We start from the raw sequence: 24,419 nt of genomic DNA on the forward strand, positions 1-24,419 counted from the left end.
CGATGAGTTCGGCCGGTTTCAACTCATACGCTCGTTAACTCGGGCGTGAGGGCGGGCCAGCTGAGTGAGGACAGGCCTGCGTGCTTGCAGCATTGCCTGGTGGTCCGGGGGTGCACAGTATAGCGTCGGAAGATGCACCTGCACGGTGGGTGGCCCTACCAGGCATGCTCCATGCGTCGAGTGTCCACGAAACTTTGGAGAAGGTGTGGGCTATGGGGGAGCCCGAGTGATGCCAGCTGATGAGGTAGGCATGCTGTTGTCGGGTGTCCAGACCTGCAGCTGCACTGGAAGAGGACCTACTGCTTTGGAGGAAGAAGACTGCTCAACTTCATTTGAGTTTGAAGAACTGGGGACTAAGGCAAAAGATGTTCGGCCTCAAAGGGAGGTGATGGATCCTGGACTGGATTCTGTGTTTCCAATTCTAGAAGGGATTGATCAGCTCATGGAAGATATGGCAAATATATCAATGCAGATGACTCATCAGATGAGTTAAGGATTTTCAGAAATGAAAACTAAAATGAACACTGTGTTTGAAAAGATAACTTTTATGAAGCAAGATATTAATGTAGTTAAGAGTGATGTTACGAGATGGACACGATCAGTGGATACTGTGCAAGATCATGTTAAAAAGATTGAGGAGGCTTTCTTGAATGCAAGTGTCAAGTGGAGCGTAATAGAGAAAAAATGGAAATAGTGGAAGATCCTTTTGTAGATTAGGGGATTCAGAAGAAGGAATTATTGAAGAAGTTTGACTTATTAGCAAACCAAAGTCGTAGAAATAATGTTAAGATAGTGGGTCTTCTGGAAGATATGGAAGGTTCGGATCCGATAAAAGTTTTGAAGAAATGGATCCCAGAAGTGTAGGGCAGGTAATTCGTTCCAGATGGACTGGAATTAGATCGAGCAAACAGAGCGTTAAGGAAGAAACTGTTTCCAGGCCAATTACCACGAGCAGTTTTGATTCGCTGTTTTAAATATCAAGACAGAGAGATGATCCTCCGATTGGTGGTGCAGAAAACACGGCAAGATCAAGCTCCACTGATGGTTCAAAATAATAGGGTTTTTTTTAATGCAGATCTGAGTCAAGAAATTATCAGAAGAGACCGAGAATTTAATTCAGCCTAAGAAGTATTGTGGTGAAAGGGATATAAATTTGCTTTTCGTTATGCGGCAGTATTGAAAGATTTTTATGGGAATTTTCAATCTCAGTTTTTTGAAAATGACCATGATGCTTTAATATTTGCTAATTCATTGCCAGAAGTACGAGGAAATGGGCGATCGTCACCATTGTCATCGAAGGGAAGGGTCAATGGGAATGGAAATGGGAAGATTGGAAAATATGGAAAGAATGGGAAAAAAAGTTGAATTGACGCAAAGTCTTCTCGATATTGAAGATCCGGAAAAATCATTGGGACTGGAATCACTGGGTTGAATGTTTTTGTTTCAGGACTTTGTGAAAGTCTGACTGGGGGTGGGTGACACTGAGTCCTTTAGTCACCTCCCACTTATGGACTTTACCACACCCAGATTTTTAGGGGGCTACTACTTTTGATTAGTTTGTTTTGGGATTGATTTTTCTCTTTTTTTGGAATTTTTAAAATAGGTGGGGATTCGAATACAGCGAGACTTAGAAGGGGAGTATTATTTTATAGTAGGATTCACATTTGTGAGAAGGTTTAACAGTGATATACTATGAACTGTGGCAGATACTGTGAAAGCAGGTTTACTACGGGAATAAGGTTTAACGGTGATAAAAAAAAAATAAACTGTGGCAGATAAAGTGACGAAAGTTTCACAGTAAGAAAAAGGTTTAACGGTGATGTAAAATAAAATGTGGCAGATAAAGTGACACCAGGTTCACATTGGGGAGAGGTTTAATGGTGATGTACGGAAAACTGAGGCAGATACTGTGACACCGAATTCACAATTGGGAGAAAGTTTATCAGTGATGTACGCTAAACTGTAAAAGATACTGTAACCCCAGGTTCACAGTGGGGAGCAGGTTTAGCGGTGATGTACGATAAATTGTGGAATATACTGTGACCCCAGGTTCACAGGGTTAATAAGGTTTATCAGTGTTGCACGATAAACTCTGTTAGATACTGTAACCCCAGGTTCAGAGTGGGAAGAATGTTGAATGGTTAACTTAGGCTTAGACAGATAATGCTGACACCAGATTCACTAGAGTGAGAAGGTTTAACAGTGATGTACAATAAATTCTGGCATATACTTTGACATTTTGATGGTACAGATCTATCACCAATATACATAGTGTATATAGTTACAGTATCTAGACTGCACTTACAGCGATTGGCTGAGAGCTTAGCCACGCCTACTCTCTGGGCCTTAAAGGGTTGTGTCCCTAGCCAGGTCAGATCATTCCGGACTGGTCGGCCACCTGTGAAGAGCTCCTGTCTTTTGCTAATAAAAGCCTTGGTTTGGATCAACAAGTCTTTGATTCTTTCAATAAGCTCTACAGTCATCAAGTTCATATTGGGGAGAAGGTTTAATGGTGATGTATGGTAGTGAGGCAGATGCTGTGACATCAGGCTCATTGTATTGTTCATTTATCTTAATTACAACATCTAATTTATATGCTCCATTTTTTTGTGGCAACTTCTAAACATTCCATAAACTTCTATTCTAATCAGATTTTGTTCATTTAAATAGGTCACCACTAAAAGCCCAAATTGTTTGGTCTCTTAAGTACACTGCACAAAATTAAATTCTTTACCTGGGTTTGGTTCAACGTCACTTCAGTCTGCTTCATTATTTTTTCAGTCCCTTGTTTTGTGCTTTCTGCTTTGCCCAGCAGATTCGCCTAATGGGCATCCAACTCTGTCTTCTCAGCTTGACCCAACGTCTCCTCTGTAAACTTAATCAAACCAAGGAGACCAAAGTTAACATTTTCACATCTGCATTTTCAAAAACAAAAATCACGCTGTGACTTGCAGTTTCACATCATAATCCCACTTGCTAAACTTGCAAGCAACTGCACCGCATCCCTCAGCTGGAAAATTGCAAGAAAACTGCTTGGTTAAAGCAAAGATTCCACCCTGTCACCACATTAAAGGCCTCCAAGTTAACAACAGAGAGCAACCTGAAAGTTAAATACAAAGATTTGCATCAGGAAGATTAATGGGCTTTTTTAAAAAAAAATAATTTCCACTATTGAAAGAAAACTCCTCAGGGAACACCAGCCTCTTGTTGAACAATTCCTGTTGTATTCCTCAAAATGGTTTGAATCTTGATTTCAAGCAGTGTCATTTGGTGAGATTGTTGGTCCAGAACAAACCCTGCCCACACACTCCCTTAAATACCTGCAAAGTCCTGGATCAGCTCTGCTCCATGCTAAAGCTATGAGAGCTTTTCTGATGATATAACGGTTTTCAGATGCTGATTCGTTGAGCACAAATAAACACTAATGCTTCCCTGAACAACGCACCTCTCTCTGAAAACCAACAAGAACCTTCCCGAGTGGTAATCATTCACCTTTTGAGCACCAAAGTCTGGTGAACTTTTGATATGTTCAATTCTGTGCACAGTATAAGAATGGCCTGCATACAGTGGACTTGGAGGAATGAGAAGTGAGATTGGACTGTGAATCAAGGAACTTTTCTGAACTTACACACACATTACACACACGTGCACTTAGAATTAGAAGGGGGGTAAGTTAGGTAAAGTAAGTTAGTAAAATGGTGATAAGTTAAAGAGTAATTCTGTTTTCATGTTTAAAGATAATTAAAATCAACTTTTATTTAAGCAACCATTTGTCTTGGTGAATATCTATTGCTGCTGTGTTTTGGGATCCTCTGGTCTCGTAACTCAGCAACAAGCTTCCGGTTATGATAATAGTCCAAAAAAGAGACCCGGCATCTTTTGCAAATTATTAATTGACTTTTCAATAATTATTGTAAATATCAACAAGACATAATATCATGTAACTGTTGTGTCTGTGTTGTTGGAGAATTCCCTTTCCATTCAATCAGGTTTAGAGTTTTGGGTGCCGTATTTGAGAAAAGATGTGCTGGTGTTGGAGAAGGTCAGAGATGATTTACTGGAATGATATCAGGAATGAAAGGGTTAGTGTATGATGAACAATTGTCGACTCTTTGACTGTACTAGTTGGAGTACAGAAGGATACGGGGGACCTCAGAAGGATTTCAAATGCTGGATGCCCTAGGCAGAGTACATATGGCAATGATGTTTCCCATGGTAGGGGATTCTAGGACAGGAGAGCATAATTTCAGGATAAAAGGGTGTCAATTTAAAACAAATGTGGAACAAATTATTTTGTCAGTGGATCGTGAATCTGTGGAATTGAGGTCATTGGGCGTATTTCAGGCAGAGATTGAAGGTATTTGATTAGTCAAGGAATCAAGGGTAATGGGGAGAGAGCTGGGCAGTGGGGCTGAGTGCAAGAATAGTGGAATAGACTCAAAGGGCATACTTCTACTCCTTTATCTTGTGATCTATATCCTGCTGGAGACCTAGACAACCTTCCTCTTGTTTTCCATTCTTAGAAAACAGTCTGCATCATGAGTTTATGTCATGTGAACACATTTCCGATTGAATCGCATGCTACAAGTGACCCACACTCCTCCAGGATATTTGCTCTCATGTTATGCCATTTTAGCCAATTCAATAAGATAGCTAAAGACAGCTGCGTTTCTCTCAATGCAAATTCTACATTGACAGGACTACAGCTTCCTCATTTTGAAAATTAGTATTGAGCAGCTCAAATGAGATTTCTTGCTTCTATTTTTGAAAGGGAAAAAATTGCCATGGGTTAAATTTGAATCAAATAAAATAGGAGAGAGGAAAAGCAGAAGAATTTATATCCAAGTGGGAATTGAAATTAATGGTTGGTGATAAAGATAAACCACTGTTGAAACATTTAATTAATATATGGAATAAAATAAATTATGAAATTGGTGTAAGTGGATATACAAATCCTCGTCTCTTTTTCGAAGGATCATCAATTTCTGAATAGCTGGTTTCGTAAGGGGATTATAAATTTTGAAGATTGTGATGAAAGGGGTAAAATAATGTCATTTGAGCAACTGAGAAATAAATATTGTATAACTCATCGCAATCTTTTTTGCTCTTTCCAACTAAGGACATATTTGAAGGATATGTTAGGACCAACCATGTTGTACTGAAATAGAAATTCCTTATAAAGAGGTATTGTTAAAATGTTTACTTCGATAATGTATTCTTTATTACTAGTAGGAATTTTTAAATGAGGAGTTCATAAGTCTAGACAAATGTGGGAAATGGATTTGAATGTTGTAGTAATGTATGATATAAATTAGTTCAGTATAATTGTTTTTACATTAGTCATGTACCAGATGTCAGCAAGGATTTTATCTGAAAGCTACACCAAGAATCAGGTGAGTCACGCAGTTGGATATGAAAAGCACTGCAGGAAGCTGATTTGGCAATAGGGATCACGTGATCCAGGGGAGATGTATTAATTCACTTCAACTCAGCAGTCTGGAACTATTGACCAGAGTTCCACACTACAGCAGTGAGGAAGGAATTCACAACTAGTTTTTCTTCTACAGTTACTTCTTACACTAGAGAAATTGATTAGAATAAAATCAGAATTATCAGATCAATGTTTTAAGTGTGGTGAAGATGTAGCAACTTTCTTGCATTCAACTTATCTTTGTCCTAAAGTAAGATCTTTTTAGGGAGAATTATAAATTTTTTGGAACAAGCTACAGGAGATGTTTTTCCGCAAAATCAAACTTTATTTTTATTAGGAAATATTGAATGAACAAGGCCCAAATTAAAACTATTAATATATCAATTGAAATTTGTTAAATTAGCCGTAGTGGTGATGAGGAAATGTATTTAATTAGTTGGAAATCAGATATATTTTTAGGGATGCCAAGATGACATGCAAACATTCAAAGTTGTATTCTTTTGGAAAAAATTACATATAGCTTGAGAAATATATACTCTATGCTTTTCCAAATTTGGCACATGAAAATTCCAATATTAGGCTTCAATTTGTAATAATGCCCTTTCCATCCCTCTAGACATGGGAGATTCTCCTCTAAGTTGTAAAATTTTAATTTAGATGTGTTAAATTTCCTCGGCACCGCGAACTCTAGGGAAGCGCAGGACTAGCGCAGGGCACCAGAAAACAAGAAGACCAAACCCCATCAACATCTAGAAGCAGAGGATTCAATCCACAGGTCAGTGACAATGGAAGCAGACCAGTGAGGGGTTCTGCAGCTGAAGGACCCACACAGGTGACAGGCTGTTGGTGACTTGAGGAGAGGAACCCACGCAGGCTGTGTAAAGAAGCAGTCAAGGAACTCACACCAGGTCATGGATTCCTAGAGACTGGTTGAAGACTGGCTAAAAGGGTGTCAGACCTGGGATATGAGTGGGTGCTGAAGGATTCCTAATCGTGTCAGAGGTTCAAAACTGCCGCTCGCATTACCAATGGCTTGGATTGATCTGTGAGCACTGAAAGAGAATCCACAGACCCTCAGTGACTTGGCCCAGGATTCGGGATGGTGGGGGTGGGGGAGAGTGACTCTCATTTCCTTCCTTCTCTGGCTGCAAGAGGCATTTCAGGCAATTTCTGCCAATGGCGAATCTGTCTGTCTTTCAGCAAGAAAAAAACAATTTTGTGTGTTATGACACATTTTAAATACATGAGAGTAAATTGTCTCCTGAAATAGAGAGAGAGGTTCAAGTTTCAAACTATTATAAACTCCACTCACCAGAGCTACCTGGATTATACCTCTTCCCACTTATTTTTTTGCAAGGACACCATTGATTTTATCACAACTCCTCTGCTGCATCTGTCCTGTGACAGATTATCTATATTTTATATTGTATGTAGATATGTTTTTGAAGGATAGATTGTAGGAGTCGTGTAGGTCACAAACAAATACAAACACTTTGCAAAACAGCTCTTACGTAAAATGCAAGAGCTTTGCCGAGAGAGAGTCATGCAGGCGCTGAGAGCCACCGAGAGCCTTTGCAAAGACTGTTTAGCTAAATAATTTCAAAAGCAGGTGCAAAATGGAATATTGTTTTTAAAACAACATATTATTGGACTCAGAAGTTAACTGTTCTAAGAAGGTCATGTGCTTTTGCAAGCAGAGAGGAGACACCAAATAGGCTTTTTGCTAAAAGAGAGAGAGATGGCAAGCTGGCATCTTGTTGAAACCCCATTTTGAAGACGGGTTGTGAGTTCTCAGTTCAGCCTGTTGAAAAACCTTGTTCTACATACAAGAGGAAATGGCTGGCTAGAAATGGTGTTTCACCTGAAATAAGGGAAACAAAAGGAACTCAATGGTGACCTGCAGAAGAGGTTATCATTTGGAAAACTCTGATGGTGAAAGTTTCTTTGGCAAGACACCAAAGTGGCTGATCAGAGGGAATCAGTTTTTGTGTGTCCAATGAGCAAGAAATCCCTCTCTGAAACCAACAAGAGCCTTCCTGGAGGGTAAACATTTACTTTTAAGCACCAGAGCTTGGTGAAAAGTCATAAATGTTGAATGCTGTGCACAGTATAAGAATTGATAGATACCGGTGAACTTGTAGGAGTGTCAAAGAACTTTATACACATTAAATACACCTGTGCTTAGAATTAGAAAGGGTTAATGTTAGGCAGTTACATTAATAGTGATAGTTTAAAGTTTCATCCTGTTTTTTTGTTTCAAGGAAATTAAAAAGACATTTGTTGAAGTATCTGTTTGTCTTGGTGATTTTCTATTGCTGCTAGGTTTTGGGGTCCTCTGGACCTGTAACAATCCCAAGTTTAGGTCCTCATACCAGGGTACCCAAAATGTCTTATTTCTTCAATAATTGCCGACCCCCATTGATAAACCCTGCACCCATATCTCCAATTATCTTTTTGCCTTTACCCCACCTCCTTTCCGGCAGAACACGAACAGAATCCCGCAGATTTCTCACTTACCACCCATCAGCTGCCACATCTGACACGTTATCCTTGGACACTTCCAAATTCAGCACCATCCTCTAACCTGCTACATCTAAACCGCTCCACTCATATCCTTTTTTCATAGGTGCATGTCTTTCTGTGACTCACTCGACGGCACTTCCCTCTCCACCCACCTCCACCTGACGCACTCCCCATTGGAACTGCAGAAATTGCCAAACTTGTCCCTACATCTCCTCTCACCTCCATCCAAGGCCACAATCAGGCCTTCCAGGTGAGGCAGAGCTTCACGTGCACCCCATCCAACCTAATCTAATACATTTGGTCGACTCAGTTGACCTCAATATCAGCAAGACCAAATACAGACTGGGTGGCCATTTTGCTAAACACCTGTGCTCTGTGGATCTAAACTTGAGCTTCCTGTGACCTACCATATCAATTCTCGAACCCTTCCAGCAACATGTCTGTTGGCCCCATCCTTCGCCAAGGTGAGGGCAAACAATCTTAAAGAAAACACATTATATTCCTCCTGGGCTGCCTTAAACTCTATAGCATGAACACGAATGTTTCTAATTTAAGCAGCCACTCACCTCTGTCTGATTTCACTGTTTCCATCTCTTGATCTACTACCCATTTGAATATAATTACTCCTTTAAGGCAGAAGACTTGACAGTGGTGTTTTCCCCATATAGCTTACATAGATACATAGAAGATAGGAGAAGGAGGAGGTCATTTGGCCCTTCGAGCATGCTCCGCCATTCAATGAGATCATGGCTGATCTTAAAGTGCAGTACCCCGTCCCCGCCTTCTCTCCGTAACCCCTAATTCCCTTATACTGAAGAAATATATCTAAATCCCTCTTAAATATATTCAATGAACCTGCCTCTACTGCCCTCTGTGGCAATGAATTCCACAGATTCACCACCCTCTTGGTAAATAAATTCCTCCTCATCTCAGTCATAAATGGTTTGCCTATTATCCTCGAACCATGGCCCTGGGTTCTGGACTCCCCCACCATTTGAAACATCCCTTCCGCATCCATTCTGTCCAGTCCTGCCAGAATTTTATATGTCTCTATGAGATCCCCTCTCAATCTTCTAAACTCCAGCGAGTACAATCCCAAATTGCGCAATCTTTCCTCATAAGTCATTCCTGCCATTCCAGGTATCAGCCTGGTGAATCGCCTCTGCACTCCCTCCATTGCAAGAAAATCCTTCCTTAGATAAGGTGACCAAAACTGCACACAATACTCCAGGTGGGGTCTCACCAAGGCTCTGTACAGCTGCAGTAAGGTTTCCTTATTCCTATACTCAAACCCTCTTGATATGAAGGCCAACATACCATTTGCCTTTTTAACCGCCTGCTGTACCTGCATGCTCACCTTCAGTGACTGGTGCTCAAGAACCCCCTAGGTCTCTCTGCACTTCCCCATCTCCCAATCTATTGCCATTCAAATAGTAATCTGCCCTCCGGTTTGTATTACCAAAGTGGATAACCTGACATTTATCCACATTGTAGTGCATTTGCCATGTATCTGCCCAGTCCCCCAATTTATCCAAATCACACTGGAGCTTCCTGACCCCCTCTTCAGTGCACACTAGCTTAGAGTCGTCTGCAAATTTGGAGATATTACATCCAATCCCCTCATCTAGATCATTAAAGTAAATTGTGAACAGTTGGGGTCCCAATACAGATCCCTGTGGCACCCCACTGGTCACCACCTGCCACTCAGAAAATGAGCCATTTATCCCAACTCTCTGTCTTCTATCTGCCAGCCAGTTCTCAATCCACATCAATACCTTGCCCCTAATCCCATGAGCCTTGATTTTGCATGCCAGACATTTATGTGGGACCTTATCGAAGGCCTTTTGGAAGTCCAGGTACACCACATCCACTGGCTCTCCCCCATCTATATTACCTGTCACCATCTCAAAGAATTCCAATAGATTTGTCAAGCACGATTTTCCTTTTGTAAATCCATGTTGACTCTGTCCGATCCCTTCTCTGCTAGTCATAGGCTCCGCTATTACATCCTTAATAATGGATTCCATCATTTTGCCCACTACTGATGTAAGCCTCACCGGCCTATAATTCCCTGCTTTTTCTCTACCCCCCTTTTTAAATAGTGGGGTAACATTAGCTACCCTCCAATCCATGGGCACTGATCCTGAGTCTATTGAGTTCTGGAAAATAATTCAGAATGTCCACTTCCTTAAGTACCCTAGGATGTAGATTATCAGGCCCTTGGGATTTATCGGCCTTCAATCCCTTCAATTTCCCCAAGACCATGTCCTTAGAGATACTGATTTCTTTCACCTCCTCCCTTACATTAGTCTCTATGTTTCCCAACATCCTTGGGAGGTTATTTGTATCCTCTCTTGTGAAAACAGAACTAAAGTAAGAATTTAATTGGTCTGCCATTTCCTTATTCCCCATTATATATTCCCCTGATTCTGACCGCAAGGGACTGTGAGAGATGAGAAAAACTGACATTGCAATATGAACATGAAGAAATGAAGAAAATAAAATTGATACATAAGTAAATGAATGAAGCCAGTGCAAACAACATGAGACATGGATATTAGAAGGCAGGAAGCTGACACTGTCTGAGTAAGATAAGAATCTCCTCCATCAGCAAGTTCACTGAATGAAGGAGAGAAGGACAGACAATTGAGAATAGAAGTAGAGTTAGTCTGAACGAGTTAAGGGTCGCCAAGCCCCAGATAGAATTAGCAAGGCTTGCATAAATAATTAGAAGACCTTAGACAGTATTAGCAAGTTATACATATATAATTAGTAAGCCATACAACAGATTTTTCAAGTATGCATATTTAACTAGTAAACCCTAGACAAGATTAACGAACCCTCCATATGAAGGGACTGTAGCCCTGAGAGTCGGGAAGGTGTGAATGGGGACAAGGGCTAGGATGTGAATAAGGACAATGGGAATAATGGCATAAGAAGACACCGACAGGATACCCCCTGGTCCTCCAAGTATACTGAAACTGCACGTAGGCAGGAAGGATTGCCTCTGCCAAACCCATCCAGGGGGCAGAAGAATGTAAGGGGGAGGGTATTCTGATACTGAAATTTACTGTATAAAAGTTGGGTGAGCCCAGTGTATGTGTGTATTCCCAGGGTAAGGGGAAGCACCCAACTTTGCATTGTTGTTGTAATAAATGTTCTTTGTTCTCAATATTTGTCTCGAGCAATTTCTTTAAAGTACTTCTATTTCTAACAAATGGGGGCTCATCCGGGATCACACTCCCTCCACTGACAGAGTGCCCGACGACGAGAGTAGGTGCATCCCAGCTGATTCAGCTGGACTCACGGACGACGGGTGGCTGGTCAGTGGAAGAAGCGAGTGATATCCGAGAAGAAGCATTGAGAACAAACAACGGAAGAACGTTAAGGAAGCGCGCTAGAGCCTTGCTACTGGAACCCGGTAAGAGGAATTTTACTTGCCTATCAGTATGGGAAATATGGGTAGCAAGGAAGAGAGTCCTGGTAAAGGATGTGAGGATCAGATAACTACACACAGCCCGCTTGGGTTGATGTTATCTGACTGGGGCACGGGAAGGACCCGTGGAAAGGACAAACTGACCATGGTCAGGTATTGTTGTAGGGACTGGGTTAAATACCCGATAAAAGGGAGCTCCGTGTACTGGCCAAAACTCGGATCCGAGGATGACTGGATGTGTCAAGCTTTGAACATCTGGCTCTATCAAAACCAGAGAGAGAACCTAGAGAGCAAGGAATATGCAGCCTGCTGGCTTAGGGGATCGTGTGATCAATTGGTTTTGAAAGAAAAAGAGAACAGGGACAAGAGAGATGAGGAACCTTTTGTCCCTGAACCACAAGGGTGGGATGTGCTACATTCCCTCTCTCCACCTTATGTTCCTCCTATGCCAGCTCCTATCTTTCCTCCCCCTCCTATAACCTACCCTTCTGCACCTTCCCCACCTCCCCCACCACTAGAGAAGAGAGAAGAGAGCAGGAGTGGTATGATGACTCGCTCACAAAGCACTCGATTACCACCCCTGTTGACAGGAGAGAGAGGAAACTTTAATTCAGAACAGTGTGAGACTCTTCAGGAAGAAAGGGCAGAGCCCCCCAATCCATCTCCCAGGGGGCAGGAACCCAGACTTAATAAGCCAGAAACCAACTGGATGCGACCTCTGCGGGAAGTTCCCGTAGGAGAGGGTCTCGGTTTCATAAATGTGCCCCTGACCAGTACTGAAGTGTGTAACTTTAAGAAAGAACTCACCTCCCTGATAGAAGATCCCCAGGGATGTGCCGAACAGTTAGACCAATTTTTGGGACCAAATCTATATACTTGGGAGGAGTTAACATCTATCTTTAGGACCCTGTTTACTTTGGATGAGCGTGGAATGATCCGCCAGGCAGGGATTAAAGTCTGGGATAGGGATCACCAAGGGGGACTAGATGCGGTACCCGGAGAAACTAAATTTCCCTTGGCAAGACCTAATTGGGATAAAAATACCAATGACGGTCGGGTATTGATGGAAGAGTACAGGGTTAATTTGATAAGAGGAATCAAGGTATCTGTCCCAAAGGGACAGAATTTCAAGAAAGCCTTTGAGGTTCCCCAAGGTCCCGACGAGACCCCCTCCGCATTTCTGAATAGATTGCGCACGGCAATACAGCAATATGGGGGTCTCGACATAGAATCCCCAGCAGGGCAACAATTGGTACTAACTGGTTTTGTTACCAACTCAGCCCCAGACATTAGAAGAAAATTACAAAAAACAGAAAATTGGCATGAGCAAGGAATTACCCAGCTACTACAGATTGCACAGAAAGCATTTGTCCAGAGGTCTGAAGATAAGCAAATAGGGAAGGCAAAAACATTAATCCAAGCAGTCAGAGAGGTAGTAGATGAGCGACATAAAAAGGATAGGGACTGTGTGCCAGCTCCTGTATGCGGTGAGGGAAGCCACGGGTGGGGAAGTGCGGACCCCAGTGGATGGAGGAGTAGAGGAGGATTCCGGGGACCTTAGAAACCTAGGTAGAGATTGGGAAACGGGAACATTTGTCTGTTTCCATTGTAAAAAGGAAGGACACTTTAAAAAGGATTGCCCACTGCGAGCCAGGGACACACGATCCTATGCCCTGATGGAAGCAGATTATGAATAGGGGGGTCACGGTTCTCAGTCAATACACACTGTGGGGCTGCACGGAGAACCATTAGTTAATTTATGCATAGGACCCCACAGTGACAACATGATATTTTTAGTTGATTCTGGAGAAGCCCGATCTAGTATTTTACACCAACCAAAGGGGGTTAAAATAGAAGGGACAATGATAATTTCGGGGGTGGGAGGAAGAGACTTCACAGTCCCTGTATTAAGAGAGGTCAGAATCCAAATGGGAAATAAGGTAATAGTAGAGGATCTTCTACTACTTCCCCAGGCTGGAGTATGCTTATTAGGATGAGACTTACAGGACCAATTGGCTATCGGTACCAGACCACTAGAATCAGGCATCGGGGTTCAATTTTATATTTTAAGCGAGGAAGATCGAGAACTTATCAATCCAAGAGTATGGGCAGAAAAAGGCAATAGAGGGGTTTTAGACATTCCTCCCCTCCAAGTTACTTTAAAAGACTCGCAACAAACAATTAGAAGAAAACAGTACCCAATTCCTATGGCTGGCCGCAAAGGTCTGCAGCCCGTAATTGACCAGCTGCTTAAGGATGGTATACTCGATCCTTGTATGTCACCCTTTAATACCCCGATTTTACCTGTCCAGAAACCAGACGGTACCTATCGATTAGTACAGGACTTAAGGGAGTTGAACAAAATCATTCTTACCCGTCACCCTGTTGTACCTAATCCCTATACGATCATGAGTAAAATCGATCCCCATAGTAAATGGTTTAGTGTGATTGACCTCAAAGTTGCTTTCTGGACCTGCCCGTTAGCAACAGAAAGCAGAGACATGTTTGCCTTTGAATGGGAAAACCCTTTTACTGGACGTAAAAATCAATACCAGTGGACTGTCCTTCCTCAGGGCTTTACAGAATCTCCAAATTTATTCGGTCAGGTCCTGGAACAGATACTAGATGAGTCTCCTCGGAGAGACAATTGTCAGCTAATACAATACGTAGACGACTTGTTAATTATTGGAAGAACATACGAATTGGCTAAAGAATTTACTGTTGCACTTTTAAATTTTTTAGAAAAAAAAGGTCTTAGAGTGAGCGAATCCAAATTACAATTTGTTCAATCAGAAGTTAAATACTTAGGTCATCTGGTAAGTCAGGGAACTAGGAAAATAAGTCCAGAGAGGATACGTGGTATTCTGCAGATTCCCCCTCCCAAAAATGCCAAGGAACTTAGGAAATTCCTTGGCTTAGTGGGATTCTGTAGAATCTGGATGGAAAATTATTCTAGCCTTGTCAAATTTCTTTACGATAAACTCACGATTATAGAAACCGAAGCTCTAGTCTGGACAGACGATGAGATTAAAGATTTTGACTTCGTTAAACATAGCCTTACGCGTGCCCCAGTCTTGGCACTACCCGACTTAAATAAGCCTTTTGATTTATATACTAATGCCAAAGGAGGTGTAGCCACCGGAGTACTAACCCAGGACAGGGCAGGCTATAGACAACCAGTGGCTTTTCTATCAAAGATTTTAGACCCCGTTTGTCGTGGCTGTCCAGAATGTGTACAAGCCATAGCAGCCACTGCTGTTTTAGTTGAGGAAGGACGGAAAATTACTTTCGGCGTCCCTATGATAGTTCACACCCCTCACACAGTCCGCAATATTCTCTTACAACGTGCTGGGAGATGGCTCACGGACCCTAGAATTTTAAAATATGAAACGATCCTAATGGATAGGGATGATTTGACCTTGCTCACGACTAAAACCCTTAACCCAGCAGCCTTCCTCGTTGCTCCAAATTTGGACAATTCCACAAATGAATTAGAACATGAGTGCTTAGAAGTCATAGATCTACAAACCAAAATTAGGGAAGATCTTACTGATGTCCCTTTAAAAGAAGGTGAAAGATGGTTTATTGATGGCTCTTCACGATGCATTGCAGGAACTCGCTATAGTGGGTACAGTGTAGTGGATGGGAAGCAAGGACTAGTGATTGAAGCCGGTCACCTCCCTGGTCATTGGTCAGCGCAATCCTGTGAATTACACACCCTATGTAGAGCACTCCACGGCTTAGAGAACAAAATAGAGACTATCTACACTGACTCTAAGTACGCTTTTGGTGTAGTCCACACCTTTGGGAAGATCTGGAAAGAACGAGGAATGATAACTGGTAAAGGACAGAAGTTAGCCCATGAACACTTAATTGTCCAATCCCTAGATGCTCTGACGCTCCCGACTGAAATAGCCGTAGTACATGTCCAAGGATATCAAAGTGGTGACAGTCCTGAAGCTCAGGGCAACAGACAGGCTGATGCAGCTGCCAAACAGGCTGCACTTGCGGAAAAGATTCACATCCACCTATTACTGCCCACACCACTAGAGATTTAAAAAACCCCCATCTTTTCACGGGAAGAGGAGGTCTCAATGAAAGATCAGGGATTTCGCCAAACTGCCGACGGGTTGTGGTGGACAGCAGACGGACGTCAAGTCCTTAACAAAGCATTAGCCCGCCAAGTGGTAGATCAGCTACACCAACAGACACATTGGGGAACTCAGGCGCTTGTTGATGCCTTTCAACGATCTTTATACTGCTCCGGTATATATACAATTGCTAAACTTACTACTCGCAGCTGTCCGATCTGTCAGAGAATCAATAAGAAATCTATGCGCCCTGTAATGCCTGGCGGTCGCAACATCGCAGTTCGCCCGTTTCAACGCATACAAGTTGATTTTACAGAACTTCCTAAAATTGGTATTTACAAATACCTTCTAGTCATGGTAGATCATTTTACACGATGGGTTGAAGCTTTCCCCACCCCGAATGATCGAGCTATCACTGTAATCGGAATACTTATTGAATCTGTGATTCCAAGATATGGTCTGATTCAAACCATTGATTCAGACCGAGGAACACATTTTACCTCTCAGGTTCTCCAGGGTGTCTGCAAGAAACTGGGAATAGACTGGCAACTACATACCCCATGGCACCCCCAAAGTTCAGGTCGAGTTGAAAGAATGAATCAAACTTTGAAAAATCAACTTACTCGACTTCATGAAGAGACTGGCCTCTCCTGGATTAAATCTTTACCATTAGCCCTGCTTAGAATTCGCACAGCCCCTCGTAAAGACCTTGCAGTCTCACCATACGAAATGATGTTTGGACTTCCATTTATGGGATTCCACACTGATATCCCTATCCCTGAGGCTAATGATCAATACATTTCAAAATTTCTACAGGGTCTTTCTACTTCTATACATGACCTGAAACAGAAGGGATTATTAGCCCAAACTCCACCCCTGGAATTTCCTATCCATTCTATTAAACCTGGTGATTGGGTTTATGTCAAAGCATGGCAAGATAACCAACTGAAACCTGCCTGGGATAGTCCCTACTGTGTCCTTTTGATTTCTGACGCTGCCGTGCGAACAAGAGAAAAAGGCTGGACCCACATCCAACGGATTAAACCAGCTACCAAACCACAGGATCAAGACACTCAAACTCAACCCTCCACCTGGCGTGCAGTGCCTCATCCATCTGACCTGAAACTTACACTACGCCGTGAAAAAGTGCTGTAATGTTGTTTTTATTCTTTATTGTATTGTTTAATTGTTGCTTCTCCATTTCTGGGACATCACTTAATTACTCACAATGTATTAAGTCCTCCTGGAATAGGGGCAGCAGAGGTCACAATTTTTTTCCTTTAGAGTTTAGACAAGGTGTAGATTTAGTTTTTAGCCATAGTAAGATATGTTTTAATAAGGGATTCCAATACGGACCAGGGGACCAGAACAGCTGTAGAGACCATCACTTAACTTCCCACATAGATATTAAAGGTAATAGTTCTAAACCTGTAGCACAAAGAGAGCGATATGACACAGACACACTGAATGTTAGTAACCAATGCACCTGTCAGAGAGAGAGAGAGAAGACGTTTGCTAATGTACACAGACAGGCTTCGACTCACAACTTCAATTCTACTCAGACTGTTACACACATCTCTAATCGTAATGCACAATCCTCCCCAGACTGGTCTTTTCTCAAACATCCTTTGGGTTCCGCCGGCATTTACAATCCTTACTACTGCATCGTTAAGGGAAGTTCCAGTTATAAACGGCAACAGCGGCTACAGATCGCTAACGCTCCTTGCCACCTGAAACATCTAATCAGACTCCATGCAGCCTTGGGCATTATCATCCAACACAACACAATGACCCTGAGGTTACGGGCTGAAGATAAACAACGTTTACCAGACACACTTCAACAACACCGCCTGCCTCTCGATTACAGCTTCGCTGCTGAACGCAGCACTTGTGAAAGACTCCTTAAAGACACTACTCACAACGGGCTGGCGGTTAAGAACACTTCTTCAGGACGTCAAAAAATTTCCCATGCCCAGGGACAGACTTTGCCACCTCGGTCCTCTGCAGGATCGACTGGACTTTTCACAGGTTACTGGAATCTGATACTCGCAACCCTTTTAACAGCTGGACTCATTACTCTCACCATCTTACTGCTTCCCTACATACAGACTGGTACACATCGTTTAACTCATCAACCCTTTCGTCAGAACACTTACACCCAAAGGATGTACAATTCCCAACATCTTTCTGAGGACATAGAAACTGCTATCCGTTTATTGACCAGCTGGGAAAACCGACAAGTTCCACTTTACTGCATCAGTAATATTGATCTAAAAGAAAACGGAGGATTGTGAGAGACCAGTAACACTGAGATCAGTAACACTGATCATTGTGTGAGATCAGTATTACTGATCTAAAAGAAAAGTGAGGATTGTGAGAGATGAGAAAAACTGACATTGCAATATGAACATGAAGAAATGAAGAAAATAAAATTGATACATAAGTAAATGAATGAAGTCAGTGCAAACAACATGAGACATGGATATTAGAAGGCAGGAAGCTGACACTGTCTGAGTAAGATAAGAATCTCCTACACCAGCAAGTTCACTGAATGAAGGAGAGAAGGACAGACAATTGAGAATAGAAGTAGAGTTAGTCTGAACGAGATAAGGGTCGCCAAGCCCCAGATAGAATTAGCAAGGCTTGCATAAATAATTAGAAGACCTTAGACAGTATTAGCAAGTTATACATCTATAATTAGTAAGCCATACAACAGATTTTTCAAGTATGCGTATTTAACTAGTAAACCCTAGACAAGATTAACGAACCCTGCAGATGAAGGGACTGAAGCCCTGGGAGTCGGGAAGGTGTGAATGGGGACAAGGGCTATGATGTGAATAAGTACAATGGGAATAATGGCATAAGAAGACACCGACAGGATACCCCCTGGTCCTCCAAGTATACTGAAACTGCATGTAGGCAGGAAGGATTGCCTCTGCCAAACCCATCCAGGGGGAAGAAGAATGGAAGGGGGAGGGTATTCTGATACTGAAATTTACTGTATAAAAGTTGGGTGATCCCCAGTGTATGTGTGTATTCCCAGGGTAAGGGGAAGCACCCAACATTGCATTGTTGTTGTAATAAATGTTCTTTGTTCTCAATATTTGTCTCGAGCAATTTCTTTAAAGGTACTTCTATTTCTAACAGGACCTACTCTGGATTTCACCTATCTTTTCCTCTTGACATATCTATAAAAGCTTTTGCAGTTGGTTTTTATGTTTGCCGCAAGCTTACTCTCGTAATTTATTTTTACCCTCTTGATTAATCCCTTTCTCCTCCTTTGCTGCATCTTGAACTGTTCCCAGTCTTCGGATTTGGTACTTTTTTGGCCAATTGATATGCTCTCTCTTTGGACCTAATGCTGTGTCTAATTTCCCTTGTTATACACGGTTGAGTCACCTTTTTTGGTTTATTTTTATGCCAATCGGGTATAAAAGATTTCTGCAATTCTTCCATTAGATCTGTGAATGCTTTCCATTGTCTATCCACCGTCAACCCCCCCACCCCATAAACACCACCCAATCAATCTTACTCAACTCCCATCACATACCATCATAATTCCCTTTATTTAAATTCAGGACCTTAGTCTCGGTTTTAATTTCTTCACTCTCCATGTCGAGTGAGAATTCGATCATATTGTGATCGCTCCTACCCAAAGGACCTCGTACAACAAAATTGCTGATTAGCCCCTTTTCATTGCATAATACCCAGCCTAAAATGGCCTGCTCCCGAGCTGGTTCCTCGACATATTGGTCTAGATAACCGTCCCGTAAACATTCAAGAAACTCCTCCTCCTCAGTATTTTTACAAATTTGGCTAGTCCAATCAATATGTAAATAAAAGTCTCCGACAGCTGTTCCCTTATCTAATTTCTCTTTTTATGCCTTCCCTCATCTCTACATTACTATTTGGAGGCCTATATACCACCCCCACTAACGTTTTCCGCCCCTTGCTATTCCTCAGTTCTACCCATATAGATTCGGTATCTTCCGAGTTAATATCCTTTCTGTCAATCGTGTCGGTCCCTTCTCTCACCATCAATGCTACCCCACCCCCCTTTTCTTTCTTGCCGATCCCTCCTAAATATCATATTCCCCGGGATGTTAAGTTTCCAGGCTTACCCACCTTGCAGCCATGTTTCTGTAATCCCAATCAAATTGTATTTGTTTATCTCAATGTCCACAGCCAATTCATCTACCTTGTTCCGAATGCTTAAGATATAAAGCCTTCAAATTTGCTTTTTTTACCTTCCCTGCTCTTTCTGATTTTTTTACTTTCACTGCCCAACCTAACTTTTCCTATTTTATCTTTCCTGTCCTTTGCCCTATCATACAGGTTCCCATCCCCCTGCCAAATTAGTTTAAACCGCATCCGACAGCTGTACCAAACCTAGCTGCCAATATATTGACCCCTTTTGGGTCTAGGTGTTACCCATCCTTCTTGTAAAGGTCATGACTTCCCCAAAAGAGATCCCAATGATCCAAGAAGCCAAAACCCTGTCTTTTACACCAGCCCCTCAGCCACACATTTATTTGTCTTAACCTACCATTTTTGTCCTCAGTTGCACTTGGCACAGGTAGCAATCCAGAGATCACCACCCTGGCGGTCCTTTTTTTTAGCTTCTGTCCCAGCTCGCTGTAATCCTTTTTTAGTACCTCCTCCCTCTTTTTATCTATCTCATTGGTACCCAATGAGGCATATACCAAGACATCAGGCTGCTCACAGTCTCCTTTCAGAATACTCTGGACCCGATTTGAGATATTCCTGTACCCTTGCACCAGGGAGGCAGCACGCCATGTGGGTATACCTATCTGGCTCACAGAATCTCTTGTCTGTACCTCTGACAATGGAGACCCAATGACCACTGCATTCCTTCTCACCTTTTATCACCTTGATCCTGAATGTTGAATGTGTATGTTCATGTAATTTCCCCGTCTCTGTCGGTTTCTCCGTCCTAATTAGAAGTGTAGAGGCTTGCCTAACATATCAACCCTGTTGTCCTGTTTCCATCCCCGAAATAAATGTGTGCTTTGTACCTCCGCTTTGGTCTGGTTCTTAATCTGTGGGACCCACACGAATGTGACAACAATGGAGGAGGGGAAGCAAAGTATGTCAAAATGTGTTATTGCCTATGAACAGAGGCAATAGAATATTAAATTTATGTTATGACAGAGTATAAGATATTTTGAAGACGCTACATGGAAGAAATTCTTCAAACAATTAAACACAAATATGGAGAGGCAAGTGGGACCTTCTTCTGTTTTCTCCCGCTTAGATCGTTCTTATGAGAAAGATAGGGACCAACATTGACGCCACCTAAAATTAGTGAAATGGAACAAAGAGTTGGATGGGAAATACACCCAAAGTTATCAATGAAATGTATGATGCTCTCCAGAGAGAAAATCCAAAACTAGGATAGCAGAGGTCAGGAGAAAGATGGGAGTCGGGCTTGGATGTGACGATTTCAGAAAGAAGCTGTTCAGAGTGGTGTGAAGATTGAAATATACAAATTCAAGAAGAAATAGGGTCAGGATTGTGTCAAGAGTGTTACAAATATGATTAATGCCAGATATAAAAATAAAAATCTCCACATCAATTCTGCTATACTACATATAAATTAAATGGACTATCTCCAATTATTCCGAGAAATGTTTTCAATGTAATCAGGTGATTGAGACTTTTCTTTCCTTTCGGTTTGGACCTGTGTAAAAGTGGAAGGATTTCAGTCTATTATTAGGACAAATTATGAAGATTAAAATACAAAAGGATGTGAGAATATTTGTGCTTGGTCAGAGATATGAAGCAGATACAAAACTGAAGTTGAATAAATATCAATAACATTTTCTGAGTCCAGCCATAACAGCAGTGAAGAAATGTGCAGCATGAACGTGGAGAGCAGAGAGTTGTGTAACGAGAGATGGGACATTGAAATGAAAACTGTGGCACCATGCAACCATATAACCATTTACAGAGCAGAAACAGGCCATGTCAGCCTTTTGAGACCGCACCGGTTCACTAGAACAACTCCACTAGCTCAATCCTCCTGATTTCCGCCAATATCCCTCCAACCCCCTCACCTCCATGTACACATCCAACCTTCTCTTAAATGACAGAAGGGACCCTGCCGCAACTATCTCATTCGGAAGATCATTCCATTCTGCCTCCACTCTCTGAGTGAAGAAGCATCCTCTAAAATTTCTCCAGAAGTTTTGCCTCCTTACCATTAACTCATGGCCTCTTGTTCCAACCTTCCCTTCCCTCACGGGAAAGTGTCTGTCTATGTCTCGTCTATCTATTCCTTTCATAATTTTAAATAGCTATATTGTCCCCTCTCATTCGTCTACGTCCCAATGAATAAAGTCCCAGTCTCCTTAATCTCTCCCTGTAATCCAGATGCTGTAAGCCAGGCAACATTCTCACAACAGCCTCACAAAGATAAGCGTATACAGAGCCGTTGTCATAACCACACTCCTGTTCGGCTCCGAATCATGGGTCCTCTACCGGCACCACCTACGGATCCTAGAACGCTTCCACCAGCGTTGTCTCCGCTCCATCCTCAACATCCATTGGAGCGCTTACACCCCTAACGTCGAAGTACTCGAGATGGCAGAGGTCGACAGCATCGAGTCCACGCTGCTGAAGATCCAGCTGCGCTGGATGGGTCACGTCTCCAGAATGGAGGACCATCGCCTTCCCAAGATCGTGTTATATGGCGAGCTCTCCACTGGCCACCGTGATAGAGGTGCACCAAAGAAAAGGTACAAGGACTGCCTAAAGAAATCTCTTGGTGCCTGCCACATTGACCACCGCCAGTTGGCTGATAACGCCTCAAACCGTGCATCTTGGCGCCTCACAGTTTGGCGGGCAGCAACCTCCTTTGAAGAAGACCGCAGAGCCCACCTCACTGACAAAAGGCAAAGGAGGAAAAACCCAACACCCAACCCCAACCAACCAATTTTCCCTTGCAACCGCTGCAATCGTGTCTGCCTGTCCCGCATCGGACTTGTCAGCCACAAACGAGCCTGCAGCTGACGTGGACTTTTTACCCCCTCCATAAATCTTCGTCCGCGAAGCCAAGCCAAAGAAGAAAGAAGCCAGGCAACATTCTTATAAATCTCTGCACATTCTCCACCTTATCTATATTCTTCCTATAATTTGGAGACCAGAACGGAACACAATTCTCCAAACATGGCCTCCCTAATGCCTTAAACAGCTGCACTCTAGCCTATGCTATGATTTATGAAGGCCAGCATGTCATTTGCCTTCTTAACCACCCTGTCTACCTGGGAACCCACCTTCAGTGAACTCTGTACCATAACTCCAAGATCCCTCTGTTCCTCTTCATTCCTCTACCCCCTCCCTTTAACTGCATATGTTCTATTTTTTATTTTTTTTTCCGGAATGCAGCACCTCACACTTGTCAACATTAAATTCCATCTGCCATCTTTTCCAAACAAACCAAATCCTTTATTCCAAGAAAATCTACCTCACTGTCCACCACTCCCCCTATTTTCGTATCGTCTGCATATTTGCTTACCCAGTTAACCACACCCTCCTCTAAATCATTAATATTAAAGATAAACAACAAGGGACCCAGCATCGATCCCTGAGGCACTCCACTTGTCACAGGCTTCCAACATGACATATAGTTGTCCACCATGACTCTCTGCTGTCTATCTCCCAGCCACTTCTGAACCCATCCCACTATCTATTAATCCCTAATGACTGAACCTTCCTAAATAACCTTACATGCAGAACCTTATCAAAAGCCTTACTAAAATTCAAATAGATCTCATCAACCACCCGACCTTTATCCACTTTTCTTGTCAACTCTTCAAAAAAATTCAACAAGATTCATCAAACATGACTTTCCTTTCACAATCCCATGCTGGGTGCCCCTGATCTATCCCTGCCTATCCAGATATTTGTACATACTATCTCGAAGTATACCATCCATAATCTTCCCCACTCGGAAGTCAAACTTACTGGCCGATAATTACTTGGCCTACACCTACTGCCTTTTTTGACCAACAGAACTACTTTTGCAACCCTCCAATCCCACGGCACCACACCCTCCTCCAGTCATCTTTCAAAAATCGCTGTCAGTGCCCCCGCTATTTGTTCCCTGACCTCCCTTAAAGTCCTGGGAAAAATCCCATCAGGACCAGGAGACTTATCCACTTGAATTGACCCAAGAAGCTCCAAACCTCTTGCTTTACTAATCCCTATCCTTTTCATAACTAAGCCCTTTGCCTCTCTTATCTTGTATTGCCCTTTGACCCTTTCCCTCGTGAATACAGACGAGAAAAATTTGTTCAATATTTCTCCCATCTCATACGGTTCCTGAAATAGTTCACTGGTCCCATCATCCAGTCGACCTATTCTATGTTTAACCCTCCTTTTATTGTTTACATATCTGAAAAAACCCTGAGGATTCACCTTTGCCTTATTAGCTATGGACACCTCATCCCTTCTTTTTTTCTTTCTAATTTCCCTCTTCAAGGTCTTAAGAGTATGTCAAAATGATCACTGGATCCGAAGTTCTCCCTAATGCTCACCTCCGTCACCTGCCCCATTGCATTCCCAAACAACAGATCGAACACTGCTCCCACTCTAGTTGGCATCTCAACATATTGCTGCAAAAAGCAATCCTGAACACAATGCATAAATACTAAGCCATCCTGCCCTTTTACTGACTGCATTTCCCAATCAATATTTGGAAAATTGAAATCACCAACCAACACCACCCTATTTTACCTGCATATTCCACCTATTTCCTTGCACATTTGCTCTCCTCGTTCCCTTTCCTCATTTGGAGGCCTTTAATAATCCCCAAAGTATTAACCTCACCCTTCTTATTTTTCAGCTCTACCCACACTGCCTCTCTTGACGAGCCCTCCAGTCTATCTTGCCTCAGCACTGCTGTAATATCCTCCCT

At 42.4% G+C, this 24,419-nt stretch overlaps 1 protein-coding gene across 1 annotated transcript in view; it reads left to right on the forward strand.

Annotated features, from left to right (window-relative positions):
- The first annotated feature begins 229 nt into the window (after window positions 1-229).
- LOC138750208 (uncharacterized) overlaps window positions 230-24,419 on the forward strand; it is a 67,327-nt gene continuing 43,137 nt past the window's right edge. Inside the window, exons 1-3 of the mRNA XM_069912343.1 lie at window positions 230-385; window positions 4,126-4,215; window positions 5,341-5,393. Coding sequence (XP_069768444.1) covers window positions 230-385; window positions 4,126-4,215; window positions 5,341-5,393 — 299 coding nt within the window. The remainder of the gene's footprint in view (window positions 386-4,125; window positions 4,216-5,340; window positions 5,394-24,419) is intronic.

Source organism: Narcine bancroftii, unplaced genomic scaffold (assembly GCF_036971445.1).
Source record: "Narcine bancroftii isolate sNarBan1 unplaced genomic scaffold, sNarBan1.hap1 Scaffold_106, whole genome shotgun sequence".
NCBI classification, from domain to species: Eukaryota; Metazoa; Chordata; class Chondrichthyes; order Torpediniformes; family Narcinidae; genus Narcine; species Narcine bancroftii.